Here is a 16,997-nt window from a genome sequence, read left to right on the forward strand (position 1 = left end):
TGTACAGAACAATGAATCCTCTCCATCGATCCTTGTAATTTTTTTCTTTCGTTGTCAACAACATCTCTAAATTCTTTCTGCATGATGTTGCAACATCATTTCATAGTAAATATGTGGAACCCATCGCTTATACGCATTGAGAATTCTCATCCCTTTTTCTGCTATTTCCATTCATTTTAAAAGATTATGACGATATATTGCCAAGACTCTGAAAAACTCTGAGAGTTGTGCCAACCGAAAAATGCCGCACCGTAATGCTAAATGATTTTCGCGCTATTGCGGCTACTTCTGAGATGGACCAAGCAATGCCGAGTGATAGGCAAGGCCTTGGCCCTCGTGAGGCCCAGACAAGCTGCACGCGTGAAGTTTGGCACGCCGTGGCCAGGCCTGATCTTTGATTTATGGCATTCTGGAAAACAACGGAAATCTAAGAGAGAGGGGGGGGGGGGGGAGAGAGGAACCATACTAGAGTTCATCTCTTGTCCACACAATCGTTTCTTCGCCAGTTTAGCAGCGTTATGAAACGTACTTTAACAGCGGAGACGCTGAAAAACGACAGTACCTGCAGTAGATCAGAGTAGTTACTAGTTGAGTTGAACAGGACTTTATTCAGTTGTAATTCTAGGTGATATCCTCCGAGTTATAGCCTCATATGCAGTATAAGGAGCAAAGAATCTAAAAGTTTTAAATGTGTGTAGGCTTGCATGACCTGAATCAGTTGACATAAAACGTTTCTGGATTTGGTGCTGCGTCATATTGTAAAACAGCAATGACTGGATAAAACCGACATTTCATCTGCCGGTAGCCCCAGAGGAAAATACCTGGCAGACTAGCACTGCAACTTATTGCACAGATGCTAGCGCAGTCTCTTATCATTTAACATGATAGTTACAGAATTCAGCCAGAAGGCACTGAACTTCTGTTTATTATATTTTCTGGAGCTGTATTATTTCTGCGTTAGACGTTATAGGACCTCTCGTTCGGCAACATAGAATTTTCGGTTATAACTTACAGATAAATCGGAAGCCATTTTTCGCTTGCGTTACCTTTTTTTAATTGCAGTTCGAAATAGTTACATAATACTGACTGGTATTTCACAGCAACGCTTTTAATCATGATTAAAGATATCACTCGTGTAGGACATTGGCCTGTGAACATCTGTACAAACCATTCTACATGGCAGTATTGTAGAGACAGGTGCGTTGCACTCCTGTCTTTCTCCCTTTACTGTAAACTTTCAAAAATGAAGCAGTCGCTTCTTGAATACGCGCTCTAGTCACCGTATGAGTATCAACAGACGAAGTCCAATCCTGACACCAAAATAATATCCTTTTTTAACTCATTTTGTTCGTTATTATTCGTTGTATTTGTTCGAGGCGGACGTCCCACGCCCCCCGTTCAATTTGATCGTTGATTCGTTCACTCAATTTTTTATTACAGTGGGCAGCGAACTCGCTGACCGAACACGCTGAGCTACCGTGGCGGCAATCCTTGGTATTACCAAATATCGACGCCGTGTTCTCCGTGAACTGGTACCGAGTAAAGTGATGTAGTGTTTGAGACACTCGACTTGCATTTGGGAGGAAGGAGGTTCAAATCTCCGTCCTCCTATCCGGATTTGGGGTTACGTGGTTTCTCCAACTCGCCTAATACAAGTCCGTGGAAGGCACGCAACAACAGATATGTTGTAGCGTTTAATCTGCGCACAGTCAGTTTTCGTGCGAAAGTCGTCGTTGGCTGGCGTGCGAGGAGTGTGGACGTGTGGTATTCGTGGATAGTTGTCGTTAATGGATCTGGGACTGATATTCGAGACAGAAATTTCGCATTAGCGACGTCGGTAGAATGAACATTTATACACCGCTATTAAAAATAAAGTTTCATTGTGAAAATACGGAAAGAAATCGTGCCACATAGTAGACCGTTTTGTTTGAGGAATTTAGTATAATATATCATTGAACAATAAATAATCACCTTTTATTGTAACTGTGTTTCAGTGTTATGAAATAAAACCTTTTAAGAACCGTATACCTACTAAGCCATTCGGACGAAAGAGAGTAATCTGAATAAAGACAACATTGCCTTAACTATAGATAACGGTCAGTAGCCGAAGCAGTAACCAGAGCCAGTTATAAACTTGTATTGTGCAGTGTGACGAAGGAATATCGTAACGGACCAAGCAGGATGGGTTTGTAGCGAGAGTGGGCTTGTAGTACCTCCAGTTCAAGCTTGTACTCCACCCATAATGATCTACCCCTACATATACACTTCGCAAGCCACTGTGTAGTGCATGGTAGAGTGTACTTCGAAATTGTAGTGAAATGCAGGAAGACCTACAGAGGATAGACGCATGGTGCAGGGATGTCAATTGAGCCTCGACATAAACAAATGTAAACGTATTGCGAATACATAGACACAAAGACCCTTTATTGTATGACTACACGATTGCAGAACAACACTGGAAGCAATTACTTCCATAAAATATCTAGGAGTACGAGTACAGGGTGATTTGAAGAGCAACGACCACGTAAAATTAATCGCAGGTGAGGCAAATGCCAGACTGAGATTCAGTGAAAGGTTCCTCAGGAAGTTTAGTCCATGAACAAAGGAAGTAGCTTACAAAGTACACATTCGACCAACACTTAGATATTGCTAGAGCAGCACGTTTCGCTATAGGATCATTTAGTAAGCACGAAAGAGTCACGGAAATGCTCAGTCAGCTCCAACAACAGGCGCTGCAAGAATGGCGTTGCGTATCACAGCATGATCTGCTGTTAAAATTCCGGGAGTATAATTTCCTAGAATAGTCAACCAACATATTGCTAACTCCTACGTACACCTCGCGAAAAGACCGTGAAGACAAAACTAGAGACATTCGAGTCCACAAGGAGGCTTTTCAGCAATCTTTCTTCCCGCGAACTGGACGCGATTGGAACAGGAAAAGGATGAAGTGACAATAGTAAAAGTACCCTCCACCAAACACCATAAGGTGGCGTGCAGAGTATAGTGGTAGATGTAGAGGTAGATGTATTTTGCCCTCATGGCCCTTGAGCGAAATGAAAATTGAAGGCAAATTGGTTCAAATGGCTCTGAGCACTATGTGACTTAACATCTGAGGTCACCAGTCGCCTAGAACTTAGAACTACTTAAACCATGCCAACTACCTCTGCAGATGATGAAGAAATAGATGAAATGTATGACGAGATAAAAGAAATTATTCAGGTAGTGAAAGGAGACGAAAATTTAATAGTCATGGGTGACTGGAATTCGTCAGTAGGAAAAGGGAGAGAAGGAAACATAGTAGGTGAATATGGATTGGGGGGAAGGAATGAAAGAGGAAGCCGCCTTGTAGAATTTTGCACAGAGCATAACTTAATCATAGCCAACACTTGGTTCAAGAATCATAAAAGAAGGTTGTATACCTGGAAGAATCCTGGAGATATTAGTAGGTATCAGATAGATTATATAATGGTAAGACAGAGATTTAGGAACCAGGTTTTAAATTGTAAGACATTTCCTGGGGCAGATGTGGATTCTGACCACAATCTATTGGTTATGAACTGCAGATTGAAACTGAAGAAACTGCAAAAAGGTGGGAACTTAAGGAGATGGGACCTGGATAAACTGAAAGAACCAGAGGTTGTAGAGAGTTTCAGGGAGAGCATAAGGGAACAATTGACAGGAATGGGGGAAAGAAATACAGTAGAAGAAGAATGGGTAGCTCTGAGGGATGAAGTAGTGAAGGCAGCAGAGGATCAAGTAGGTAAAAAGACGAGGGCTAATAGAAATCCTTGGGTAACAGAAGAAATATTGAATTTAATTGATGAAAGGAGAAAATACAAAAATGCAGGAAATGAAGCAGGCAAAAAGGAATACAGACGTCTCAAAAATGATATCGACAGGAAGTGCAAAATGGCTAAGCAGGGATGGCTAGAGGACAAATGTAAGGATGTAGAGGCTTGTCTCACTAGGGGTAAGATAGATACTGCCTACAGGAAAATTAAAGAGACCTTTGGAGAGAAGAGAACCACTTGTATGAATATCAAGAGCTCAGATGGCAACCCAATTCTAAGCAAAGAAGGGAAGGCAGAAAGGTGGAAGGAGTATATAGAGGGTTTATACAAGGGCGATGTACTTGAGGACAATATTATGGAAATGGAAGAGGATGTAGATGAAGACGAAATGGGAGATAAGATACTGCGTGAAGAGTTTGACAGAGCACTGAAAGACCTGAGTCGAAACAAGGCCCCGGGAGTAGACAACATTCCTTTTGAACTACTGATGGCCTCGGGAGAGCCAGTCATGACAAAACTCTACCATCTAGTGAGCACGATGTATGAGACAGGCGAAATACCCTCAGACTTCAAGAAGAATATAATAATTCCAATCCCAAAGAAAGCAGGTGTTGACAGATGTGAAAATTACCGAACTATCAGTTTAATAAGTCACAGCTGCAAAATACTAACGCGAATTCCTTACAGACGAATGGAAAAACTGGTAGAAGCCGACCTCGGGGAAGATCAGTTTGGATTCCGTAGAAATGTTGGAACACGTGAGGCAATACTGACCTTACGACTTATCTTAGAAGAAAGATTAAGAAAAGGCAAACCTACGTTTCTAGCATTTGTAGACTTAGAGAAAGCTTTTGACAATGTTAAGTGGAATACTCTCTTTCAAATTCTGAAGGTGGCAGGGGTAAAATACAGGGAGCGAAAGGCTATTTACAGTTTGTACAGAAACCAGGTGGCAGTTATAAGAGTCGAGGGGCATGAAAGGGAAGCAGTGGTTGGGAAAGGAGTAAGACAGGGTTGTAGCCTCTCCCCGATGTTATTCAATCTGTATATTGAGCAAGCAGTAAAGGAAACAAAAGAAAAATTTGGAGTAGGTATTAAAATTCATGGAGAAGAAGTAAAAACTTTGAGGTTCGCCGATGACATTGTAATTCTGTCAGAGACAGCAAAGGACTTGGAAGAGCAGTTGAACGGAATGGACAGTGTCTTGAAAGGAGGATATAAGATGAACATCAACAAAAGCAAAACGAGGATAATGGAATGTAGTCAAATTAAGTCGGGTGATGCTGAGGGAATTAGATTAGGAAATGAGACACTTAAAGTAGTAAAGGAGTTTTGCTATTTAGGGAGTAAAATAACCGATGATGGTCGAAGTAGAGAGGATATAAAATGTAGACTGGCAATGGCAAGGAAAGCGTTTCTCAAGAAGAGGAATTTGTTAACATCGAGTATAGATTTAAGTGTCAGGAAGTCGTTTCTGAAAGTATTTGTATGGAGTGTAGCCATGTATGGAAGTGAAACATGGACGATAACTAGTTTGGACAAGAAGAGAATAGAAGCTTTCGAAATGTGGTGCTACAGAAGAATGCGGAAGATAAGGTGGGTAGATCACGTAACTAATGAGGAGGTATTGAATAGGATTGGGGAGAAGAGAAGTTTGTGGCACAACTTGACTAGAAGAAGGGATCGGTTGGTAGGACATGTTTTGAGGCATCAAGGGATCACAAATTTAGCATTGGAGGGCAGTGTGGAGGGTAAAAATCGTAGAGGGAGACCAAGAGATGAATACACTAAGCAGATTCAGAAGGATGTAGGTTGCAGTAGATACTGGGAGATGAAGAAGCTTGCACAGGATAGAGTAGCATGGAGAGCTGCATCAAACCAGTCTCAGGACTGAAGACCACAACAACAACAACAACCTAAGGACATCACACACATCCATGCCCGAGGCAGGATTCGAACCTGCGACCGTAGCGGTCACTCGGTTCCAGACTGAAGCGCCTAGAACCGCTTGGCCACCGCGGCCGGCAATTGGGAGCACTAGAATCTTTCTGCAATCTATCCTGAATGACCTTAAGTTTTTCATCATGAAACACGGTCGCCTTCTCCCCTTTTCCCCTCCCCTTCCACTCCACTTCCCAAAAATTCTCATCTGAGCTCATGAAGCACTTCCTCAGCAGAGTGGTCGATCAGACTGGTTACAAATCTAGTATCACGTTCTGAATACCTTCGGCGCTTTCCTTTATGTATACATTAGTGTTGGTCGTGTCAAGTGTTGTTACCAGGCCCAGTAGCGTATGTGATCACTGCAAAGGACACGGAGATGACGCGTACTCGCGTGAGACAGCGTTTATCAGCTCCTCGCAAAGCTTGAAAGATACCTGATTCCACGTCTTCATTTGGTCGTTGGTCGAATCGTACAACATCTAGATAATTTAGAAGTGACCGTGGCGCGATGTTGGACTACAGTGAGGTACACAGATTCGTCGGTAAGGTTGTGGTCGCCCATGTCTGATCGCCACAATGGAGGATCGCCATACTGTGCACAAAGAACATCGTTAAACCGTTCACATCTACGCCTACCATCCGAGAACAAGCAGTCGACTCTCTATAACATTCGCTGTCATTGCGCACCATTGGTCGGAAACTACACTATGTGATCAAAACACAGTATATACAGTTCCACACAGTAAATAGAATGACACCATTAATAAATATAGACTTCGAACAGAAAGGTAGAATATTCAAAATTTGTAGGTGTATGCATTGATGAGGAGTTGAACTGGAAAAACACACTGAGGATCTCCTGAAACGTTTGAGTTCAGCTACTTATGCTACAGGGTCATTGCAAATTTTGGCGATATACATCTCAGTAAATTAGCTTACCAAGCCTGTTTTCATTCTATGCTTTCGTATGGCATCATATTCTGGGGTAACTCGTCATTGAGTAAAAGAGTATTCATTGCACAAAAGCGTGTAATCAGAATAATTGCTGGAGCTCATCCAAGATCATCCTGCAGACACTTATTTAAAGAGCCAGAGATCTTCACTGTAGCCTCTCAATATAAAGATTCACTTATGAAATTTGTTATTAATAGTCCGAACGAATTCAAAAGTAAAAGCAGTGTACACGGCTACAAGACTAGTAGAAAGGATGATCTTCACTACTCAAGGTTAAATCTAACTTTGGCTCAGAAGGGGGTAAATTATACTGCCACAAAAGTCTTTGGTCACTTTCCTAATAGCATCAATAGTCTGACAGATAGCCATATAGCATTTAAAAGGAAATTAAAAGAATTTCTTAATGGCAACTCCTTCTAGTCATTAGATGAATTTTTGGATATAGTGAGGTGAGAGAACTTGGATTTTGTGGTATACCGGCTGCTCATAAGCCACACATCACGTCGGTAAATGCCAAACGACGCCTGGCTTGGTCTAACGAGCGTAAACAATGGACGATTGAACAGTGGTAAAACATCGTGTGGAGTAACGAATCACAGCACACAATGTGGCGATCCGATGGCAGGGTTTCGGTATAGCGAATGCCCGGTGTACGTCACCTGCCAGCGTGTGTAGTGCCAATAGTAAAATTCGGAGGCGTTGGTGTTATGGTGTGGTCGTGTATTTCATGGAGGTGGCTTACACCCTTTGTTGTTTAGCGTGCCGCTATCATAGCACGGGCCTACATTGATGTTTTAAGCACCTACTTGCTTCCCACGTCGAAGAGCAATTCGGGGATGACGACTGCATCTTTCAACACGATCGAACACGTGTTCATAATGCACGGGCTGTGGAGGGGGAGGGGTTTTTTACACGACAATATCATCCCTATAATGGACTGGCCTGCAAAGTATCCTGACCTGAATCCTATAGAACACCTTTGCATGTTTTGGAACACCGACTTCGTGCCAGGCCTCACCGACCGACATCAATACCTCTCCCCAGTACAGCATTCCGTGAAGAATGAGCTGCCATTCCCCAAGAAACCTTCCAGCACCTGATTGAACGTATGCCTGTGAGAGTGGAAGCTTTCATCAAGGCTAAGGATGGGAGAACACCATATTGATTACCGGTGGAGGGTGCCACGAACTTGTAAGTCATTTTCAGCCAGGTATCCGAATACATTTGATTACATAGTGTAACATCAGCTTGACCAAGCCTAAGGGCCCGGGTTCGATTCCCGGCTGGGTCGGAGATTTTCTCCGCTCAGGGACTGGGTGTTGTGTGGTCTCATCATCACCATTTCATCCCCATCGACGAGCAAGTCGCCGAAGTGGCGTCAAATCGAAGGACTTGCACCCGGCGAACGGTCTACCCGACGGGAGGCCCTAGTCACACGACATTTTTAATCAGCTTGACCATGAAATTACCAATCCGTGCGTAGGTTGTCGTCCGCACTAAGAAAGAGAGTATCACTTATTACTTGAGAGTATCTCTCATCACATTCAGCGGATGCAACAGCCTCATTATTAAAGAGACTGCTGCTCACACCATCCAACGGTTGGATTACGTTCACGCTAATAATAATAAGTGATCTTATCACACTTTCCTAGGGCAATCATGACACTACCTCTATCTCTGATGGAAATTCGCAGTCCAGGATAACGTACTGACTTCTGTTACTCAAAATGTCGTCGAGCCAGGCGCGTTTCTCCTCCGCTTGCTTGTTGGCTATAGTGTGGTAAAGTGCCGAAGGTTTCCCGGAAACTGGGAGCATGCAATCTGTCTACTGTACACCTCTACATCTACATAGATACTCCGCAAGCCACCGGACGGTGCGTGGCAGAGGATACCCTGTATCACTACTAGTCATTTCCTTTTCTGTTCCACTCACAAACAGAGAGTAGCTAAAAAAATGGTTCAAATGGCTCTGAGCACTATGGGACTTAACATCTGTGGTCATCAGTCCCCTAGAACTTAGAACTACTTAAACCTAACTAACCTAAGGACATCACACACATCCATGCCTGAGGCAGGATTCGAACCTGCGACCGTAGCAGTCGCGCGGTTCCGGACTGAGCGCCTTAACCGCGAGACCATCGCGGCCGGCAGAGAGTAGCTAAACGGCTATCTACATGCCTTCGTATGAGCCCTAATTTCTCATATCTTTGTGGTCCTTACACTTAATGTACGAATCGTTCGGCAGTCAGTTTCAAATGCCGCGTCTCCAAATTTTCTCAGCAGTGTTTCTCGAAAACAAAGTTGCCTTCCCTCCAGATACATCAATTTGAATTACCGAAGCGTCTACGTTAACACTTACGTGTTGTTCGAACCTACGGGTAACAAATCTAGAAGCCCGCCTCTGAATTGCTTCAATGTCTTCCTTCAATTCTACCTGGTACGGATCACAAGCACTCTAACAGTACTCAAAAATATGACACACCAGCTGCCTACACGCGGTCTCCTTTGCAGGTGAAATCTTTTCCAAAATCCTCCCAGTAAACTGAAGTCGACCACTTGCCTTCTCTGTCACAGTTCTTACATGGTCGTTCCAATTCATATCGCTTTGCAACGTACGCCCAGATATTTAAATGACTTGATTGTGTAACGTAAGACACTAGTGATACTGCATCCGAACGCAACAGGTTTGTTCTTCCTACTCTTCCGCATTAACCTACATTTTTCCACATTTACAGTTAGCTGCCATTCATCACACCAACTAGAAATTTGGTCTAAATCGTCTTGTATCTTCCTACAGTCACTCAGCTTCGACACCTTACCGTACACCACAGCATCAGCAGCAAACGAACGAAAATTGCCACCCACCCCGTCCTCCAAATCATTTATGTATAAAGAGAACAACAGCGGTCCTACCGCTCTTCCCTGGGCCACTCTTAACCATACCCTTGTCTTTGATGAACACTCGCCGTCGAGGACAACATGATAGGTTCTATTACGTAAGAGCCACTCACATATCTGTGAACTTATTCCATATTCTCGTACTTTCGTTAACAGCTGCAGTGGGGCACAGTGTCCAGTGCCTGCCGGAAATCTTGAAATACGGCATCCGCCTATTGCCCTTCATCCATATTTCGCAGTATATCATGTGAGAAAAGGGAAAGATGAGTTTAGCACAAGCGATGCTTCCTAAAACCATGCTGATTCGTGGACATAAGCTTCTCAGTCTCAAGTCTGTTAGTCTGCATCCCTGGTTCGTAGGGTATCCCATGCGATAGCGGCGATCTGCGTTTTTCATGAATGCTAATTCCTAAATCCTTGATTGGCGACTCCATGGAGTGTCCTGTGCACCTTGATCAGATAATGGATATACTTGGAAGGAGAGACAGCATTGGTCGTATTTTTTTTTGTTTTATTAACTGCAAAATCGATTTTCGGTCACTTAGTGACCATCCTCAGTGCTATAAAACACAATTTAAATTGGTAGGCACTGGTGTCAACAAGCTTAGAGCGATCACATAATTTTGCAGATACGTTCTTTTGCCCTTCTTGTATACGGGAGCAGCCTGTGCTTTTTCCCAGTCGTGTGGGTGTATTCGCTGCATCGAAGCCTCAGAATCATCACGAGCTAAGAAGCGATGTCAACTTTTAATCTTCCTTCCTTCTGTGTGTCTGTCAGCCTTAGAAGCTCAACTAGAGACGACCATTTAATATCGGCTACCTGAGTCTACATATTATTATATTAAGTAATCGTAACCGATCGCCGTTTCATAAGAAATTACGAGCCCTAATTTTCAGTACCTTTAGTTCATTATGCTTGTCATCTTTCGAAAGTATTTATTTCAGTACTGTGTGTGTAGCATTGTTTTTTGTGCCCGGATATAAATGGTTACAGCAGAATTCTGTCATTAGTTACATGCTGGAATAATAAGCTAGCAGCCTCACATTCACATAATAACCAATCATAAGTTTCCAAAAATTCTTTGAAATCGTAAAGTAAGGAGTGTAACTCTTTGGTCAGAGCTGTTTATGTTAAATTGATGTTATAATATCTTAATTGTTTAGTATTGTAATTGTAATTTCAAATCTCATTATTCCGTGAAGCCGGCCAGTGTGGCCGAGGGGTGCTAGGCGCTACAGTCTGGAACCGCGCGACCGTTACAGTCGCAGGTTCGAATCCTGCCTCGGGCATGGATGTGTGTAATGTCCTTAGGTTAGTTAGGTTTAAGTAATTCTAAGTTCTAGGGGACTGATGACCTCAGAAGTTAAGTCCCATAGTGCTCAGAGCCATTTGAACCATTTTTTTTATTCCGCGAAACTGAAATATATATCTGTATATACTGCACAAAGTGTGGTGATGAATGTTACGCTTGATAACTGAAGATGATTCATGAAATGAGATTTATTGTGAAGTTGCCAACATGTCAAACGTCCTTTTAGAAAGTCTAACGGGGTTTTATCCTGTCAGTGAAAAGCGCTTGCTTGCGGTCGACCATTTTATAACGTTTTATAACGTTTTCGTCCTGTGAACATTACATTAACGTAAAAGCATATCTGTTATATACTACCCAGTTTGACATATAGAACGTTTATTCATAGCCAGAGTTTACAAACAGAAAAAAAGCGTAACTCGCGTCAGTTCGTCGTTTCACGCGTCACAGAATGCCTGTCATTTTGAACCGCTGTTATCAACCTGTTACATGAGCCTCTTTTTGTACGCTGTAATTCAGCGAGAAAGCATATTAGTTTGTGATATATCTGTTAGCTGTAGCACGATACCTACAGATTACCACTGCAGGAGGTAACACAGATTTTTTTACTACACTCATTTTTCAAGCATTCTTATCTTTCCTGTAAGATGACAGCAACGTAAGGATATTATTTATGATGAAAACTGTTCAAAGTCTAGGGGCTAAAACTGCGTGTCTCAGATATAAGAAACAAACGAAAAGAAAATGAGTTACTTCGTGTGGTTTCTCAGGTAACATAGTAGCGAAATCAGATTGACAACAACTGTTACCTCATTACATGACGACATAGTGGGATTAGGTAGATATCTGTTACAAGCTGATTCAGACTCACCAGCTCCTGCCGAGGCAGTTGGACTAATAGTCATTCAAAAATATTTTTAGTCCATTGATGTAGAAACTTAGAAGTTTATAACGGTATTACATATGCTAAAGAAAATATTGTTTGCAGTACTTCTTTAATTCAGCATTTAAAACTATAAGTTTGTAAAGTGTTTGTATGTACCAAAACTACTGATGAAACTTATTCCTATTTTGTTTCATTATACACGTAGCTAAACGCTACAAATGTGACTTAAACTTCAAATAAGATACCACAATCAGCCACGATTTATGCATGAAATCTTGCTTTATATCCAACTGATGATATATTATGTTGTTGATGATGATAATGACGATCTTATTAACGTCGTGATAGTATTTATGGTGGTGATATCTGAAAACTTTGGTAGGAGGCATGACGATATTCCTTCAAAAATTATCTTCAAAAGACACATGTATGCAGACATTTAAATTCAGAGCAATTATACAGTTCAAGGATCACCTGCAAGTATTTTTATCGAGTGTCATGAAATTATTTTCCCCCAAGTATGAACTAATGTTTTTCCACCGGCCAGCTTTCGAGTCACTTTAATATGCTCCTCTTAAGATTTGTATTCGGGAATCTTCTCGTATCCTTTTAAGGACCTATAGATCAACATTAAGAGTTTTGGCGGTGCTGAAAACAACATTTACACAGGGTGTCTGAGGAAGAATGGTCAGTATTCAGTGATATGACAAGAACAATCATCCGAAGCAAAACTGCCTAGTGAAATAGGCTCTAAAATGCGTACCTTAAGGATTGTGAGAACTTGTTCAGTAGAATAGATGTGGTTCACAGCAACGAAGATGGACAAGTGCTCATAGCTCTTCAGGTATGGACTTTAGAATCCATGTTTACTGAATGTTATTTTTCCTTCATTTGATCCGTACTACCATCTATCGAAATATGGAAAGCAGAGAGATTGCACTAGAAGAAATTTTTTTCACAATGTCAAATGGTTCAAATGGCTCTGAGCACTATTGGACTTAACATCTATGGTCATCAGTCCCCTAGAAAATAGAACTACTTAAACCTAACTAACCTAAGGACAGCACACAACACCCAGCCATCACGAGGCAGAGAAAATCCCTGACCCCGCCGGGAATCGAACCCGGGAACCCGGGCGTGGGAAGCGAGAACGCTACCGCACGACCACGAGATGCGGGCTTTTCACAATGTCCACGGTGAAGAAGTGCTCATTGCATTTTAGAGCCCACGCTCACTAGACTTCTATGCTTCGAATCACCGGTCCTGTCACACCCCTCAATATTGTTCACTTCTCCTGTGACACCCTGTATAGATTAAAAAATGCGATAGTCGTGACAATATCGATGCAAGTAAACAGGTGCATACTTTCGTAAATTCCATCCACAAATTACTCTTCTATATGCATTATATTGTGCTTATTTTGGTAAATGTCGCCTGACATAAGCACTCTTCACGAAGAAACTCGAGGAATGTACTGCAATCCGTTCTCAAAAACATTTTTAAATACCCAACACACGAATGTAAATGTTGAGAGGATCGAAAAGTTCATTTAGGTGGAGGAATAAGGTTTTTTAAAGACCATAAATTTAGACATAAACTGCAGTTATTGTGATAATAATGACTCAAGATGACACGATGTCAAAATCGTAGCGTTCAGTTACGTATATAATGAAAAAAGGAATATGTTAAATTAATTGTTTTGCTACTTAACTGTACTAAACTGGAACAATTTATAAATTTATCGCTTGCAATGCTGAATGACCAATGTTTGCTTTACCGCATGTAATATTGTGTTATAAACGCGTAAGTTTAAACATGAGTGGATCAACAATATTTTTGACTAATAATCCAACTGCCTCGGCGAGAGCCATTGAAAGTCTGAATCAGCTTGTAGCAAACACTACCTGATTCCCCTATGTCATCGTACAGTGAGGTTTCAGCTGTAGTTATTCTTCGTTACACGTCTAGCAATCATGATTTCTATTTTTTTTCACTCACGGTATGTAATACATAGCTCAGAAGCAATACTATATTGTCCTACTTACCTGTACCTGTAACGTTTCACGTTAGATACTTTATCCTCCAGTATCTTCGTTAAGAGCTGTTGTCAATCCGGTTTTGCTACTGCAGTATCAGAGGAACCATATGAAGTAGTTCATTTTCTTTTCGTTTGCTTTTTACATGTGATACATGCAATTTTATCCCCTAACGTTCGAATACTTTTCATCATAAATAATGTCCTTACGGTGCTGCCATTTTACATTTAAACATAAAAGCTTAAGAGGAATAATCATAATGGTTGAGAGAACGAGTGTAGCAAAGGATGTGTGTCACCTCCTGCAGTGGTGATCTATAGATATCCTGCCACACGTAACAGATACGTCACAAAGCAGTAGTTCGCTTTCTCGTTGAATTACAGCGTACAAAAACAGGCACAACAAACTAGTTGATAAGAGCGTTTCAAAATGCCAGGTATTCTGTGACCCTTGAAACGAAGAACTGGCACGAATTATGCTATTTTTCTAGTCATAAACTCTGGTCATGAATAAACGTTCTACATGTGAAACTAACTACCATATAACAGCTATACCTTCACGTTTAGTAAAGTTCACAGGACCAAAGCGTTATAAAATGTTAGCAAACAAGTCCAAGTAAGCACTTTTCACTGACGGAATGAAACCGCGTTAGACTTTCTAAAAGGACATCTAACATGCAATTTCACAGTAAATATCATTTCAAGAACTATTTTTAATTATCAAGCGTAACATTCGTCCCGGCATTTTGTGTAGTACATTCTGAAGTCAGTTTAAATTTAAACGTTAAAAGCGTAAGTGAACATTAAGTCTGTCTAAAAACCATTTATTTGTTACATAAATTTTTAGTTTTTTTTAGATGTTATGATAATGATTCATATCTCACGATGATAGTACATTAGAATATTTCCTGTAAATTGTGTTCACAGACGTGATGACACTACACAAGAGCCGCACATTGTTCATCAGCTGGTGTTTGTAAACAACCACCACCTGAATAAAGACCTGGAGCGATTTGAAAGACTCACTTGTGGAAAAATATAAATCGCGAGTGGCTGCTGTTTCTGCTAGCATAATAGCTCATTATAGAGTGACCCGGAGTCCCGTATTATGCGGGATCGTTCCTTATTTAGCTTCAGTGTCCCGTTGTCCCGACAAAGGCATACGGGACGTATATTGCGTCGTTTTTCCCTAACCATCTCGTATATTTTGAAAAAGTGTGTGTTTAAATAAAATGTAGTATAATCAAATGGAGAACAAGTGTGGACATGCCCAAAGAATAAAGAAACCAAACTGAGTGAAGTCTACGATTTTCAACTTCCTTGTCTCACGATAAGCGCTGCAGGAATTTGTAGCTCATTACTGCGTTTTTGCTAGCTATACTTTGCACTAATGCTGCTGCAGAAAGAGTGGTCTCGTCATGCATGACTAACGAACTAACGAAAAAAAGAGGTTTAGTGTCGCAGCCGTTAAGAAAATAGTTATAACAAAGATTCATTTCCAGGATATTTCATGTGTTGATTTTTATAAAATTCCGTTTGAGAACATTAAACTCTTGAATGGCATACATTCTTCTGCAAAATATGACAAAAAAGATTTTTTAAGAAATTATCCACGGAGAAACTTACAGACCAATTGAGAGTGAAATTAAGTAACCTATAATCTTATAAACAGCCGACCAGTTGCAATGGATAAAGAAATTCTTTACCTAGGTTTCGACAAATATAAATTTCTCATCTTCAGAAGGTAACAATTTTACATTAGTAAGGACTAACGTATCATCACCATTTTTACAATTGTCGGCATAGATCCATGTGTCAAAAATAAAATATAGCCCTAGAATTAGGGTTTGTCACGTAAATATAAAATTGCTCACAATCGAGTCGGCAAGATCCATGAGCTATTTTATATTTACGTGACAAACCCTAATTCTAGGGCTATATTTTATTTTTGACACATGGATCTATGCCGACAATTTTAAAAACGGCGATGGTGCATTAGTCCTTACTAATGTAAAATTGCTACCTTCTGAAGAAGACAAATTTATATTTGTCGAAACCTAGGTAAAGAATTCCTTTATCCATTGCAACTGGTAGTCTGTTTATAATTTTATTACGTGAAACCGTTGCTGTTGTGCAGTTATGTTTAAAATATTAACCTATAATCATTTTCTGCCTTAGTTAAAGTCCTCGTTATGTTAAAGTAATGTGTTTACGTGTGACATTAATAAAACGGTATGATATTTACTCGCTCAGTAATGCAAGAGATTTTGATGCATTTTTATTGCGAATTTTAACAACAGTGTACGATGGTCTGTGTAGTTGTCGCATAAACCAACTAGTTTAACACTAATCTACTATGGAGAGAGTATTAATAAAAGTGTCCACAAAATATCGATTCATTTCAACTTTTAATTTGTATTCCACATTCTCATTTTAGAAATCCGATCACCCTACCTTATTAACACTACAGTTGCGATGTCCACCAGCGTCCGGAAGAGATACCATAAATTTAATATTAGCATTTTATTATTTTTCTTCAGCGAATATTCGAAGTTGCGGAGACGACGCGGGAAAAAAGAAGGTGATGAGAGAGGCTGGTTTGCGCACCTGCTCTGTGGTGGGAAGCGGCGGGCTGGACGACCAGCAGCAGCAGCGCGAGCGGCAACAGCAGCGGCAGCGGACGCGCAAGGTGCAGCGGCGCGGAGCGTCGGCGAGCGGGCAGTGTGTTGGCGCCCATGTCGCAGCAGGCCGCATCTCTCGGCGGCTGTCCGCCGCGCGCCACACGCAACAGACAACTGCGGCGACGCCACGCCGAGCCGGAGCAGCCGGCGCCGACGCCGACGCCCCCCGCGGCCGCTGGCAGGCGGCGCGCGCGCGCAAACCCCCTCCCGCGACACCACCTGCTCCCGTCAAGAGCTGCGCAGGTGATCCACGTAAATACAGACGAAGGAAACAGGCGCTGTGCGGGGACGACACCAGTTGTGGCTGAGTTGCGCGGAAAGATTGGTTTAATACGAGGGTGAGTCAAATGAAAACCTTAATTTTTTTTAAATAAAATAAAATAGACTTAGAGAAAGCTTTTGATAATGTTGACTGGAATACTCTCTTTCAAATTCTAAAGGTGGCAGGGGTAAAATACAGGGAGCGAAAGGCTATTTACAATTTGTACAGATACCAGA

At 41.5% G+C, this 16,997-nt stretch overlaps 1 protein-coding gene across 1 annotated transcript in view; it reads right to left on the reverse strand.

Moving 5' to 3' along the window:
- LOC126121660 (lachesin-like) overlaps positions 1 to 16,555 on the reverse strand; it is a 1,053,745-nt gene extending 1,037,190 nt beyond the window's left edge. The window contains exon 1 of the mRNA XM_049915085.1: positions 16,426 to 16,555. Within this exon, the coding sequence (XP_049771042.1) occupies positions 16,426 to 16,555 (130 nt within the window). The remainder of the gene's footprint in view (positions 1 to 16,425) is intronic.
- Between the last annotated feature and the right edge of the window lie 442 nt (positions 16,556 to 16,997).

The sequence above is a fragment of the Schistocerca cancellata genome, chromosome 1 (assembly GCF_023864275.1).
Source record: "Schistocerca cancellata isolate TAMUIC-IGC-003103 chromosome 1, iqSchCanc2.1, whole genome shotgun sequence".
NCBI lineage: Eukaryota > Metazoa > Arthropoda > Insecta > Orthoptera > Acrididae > Schistocerca > Schistocerca cancellata.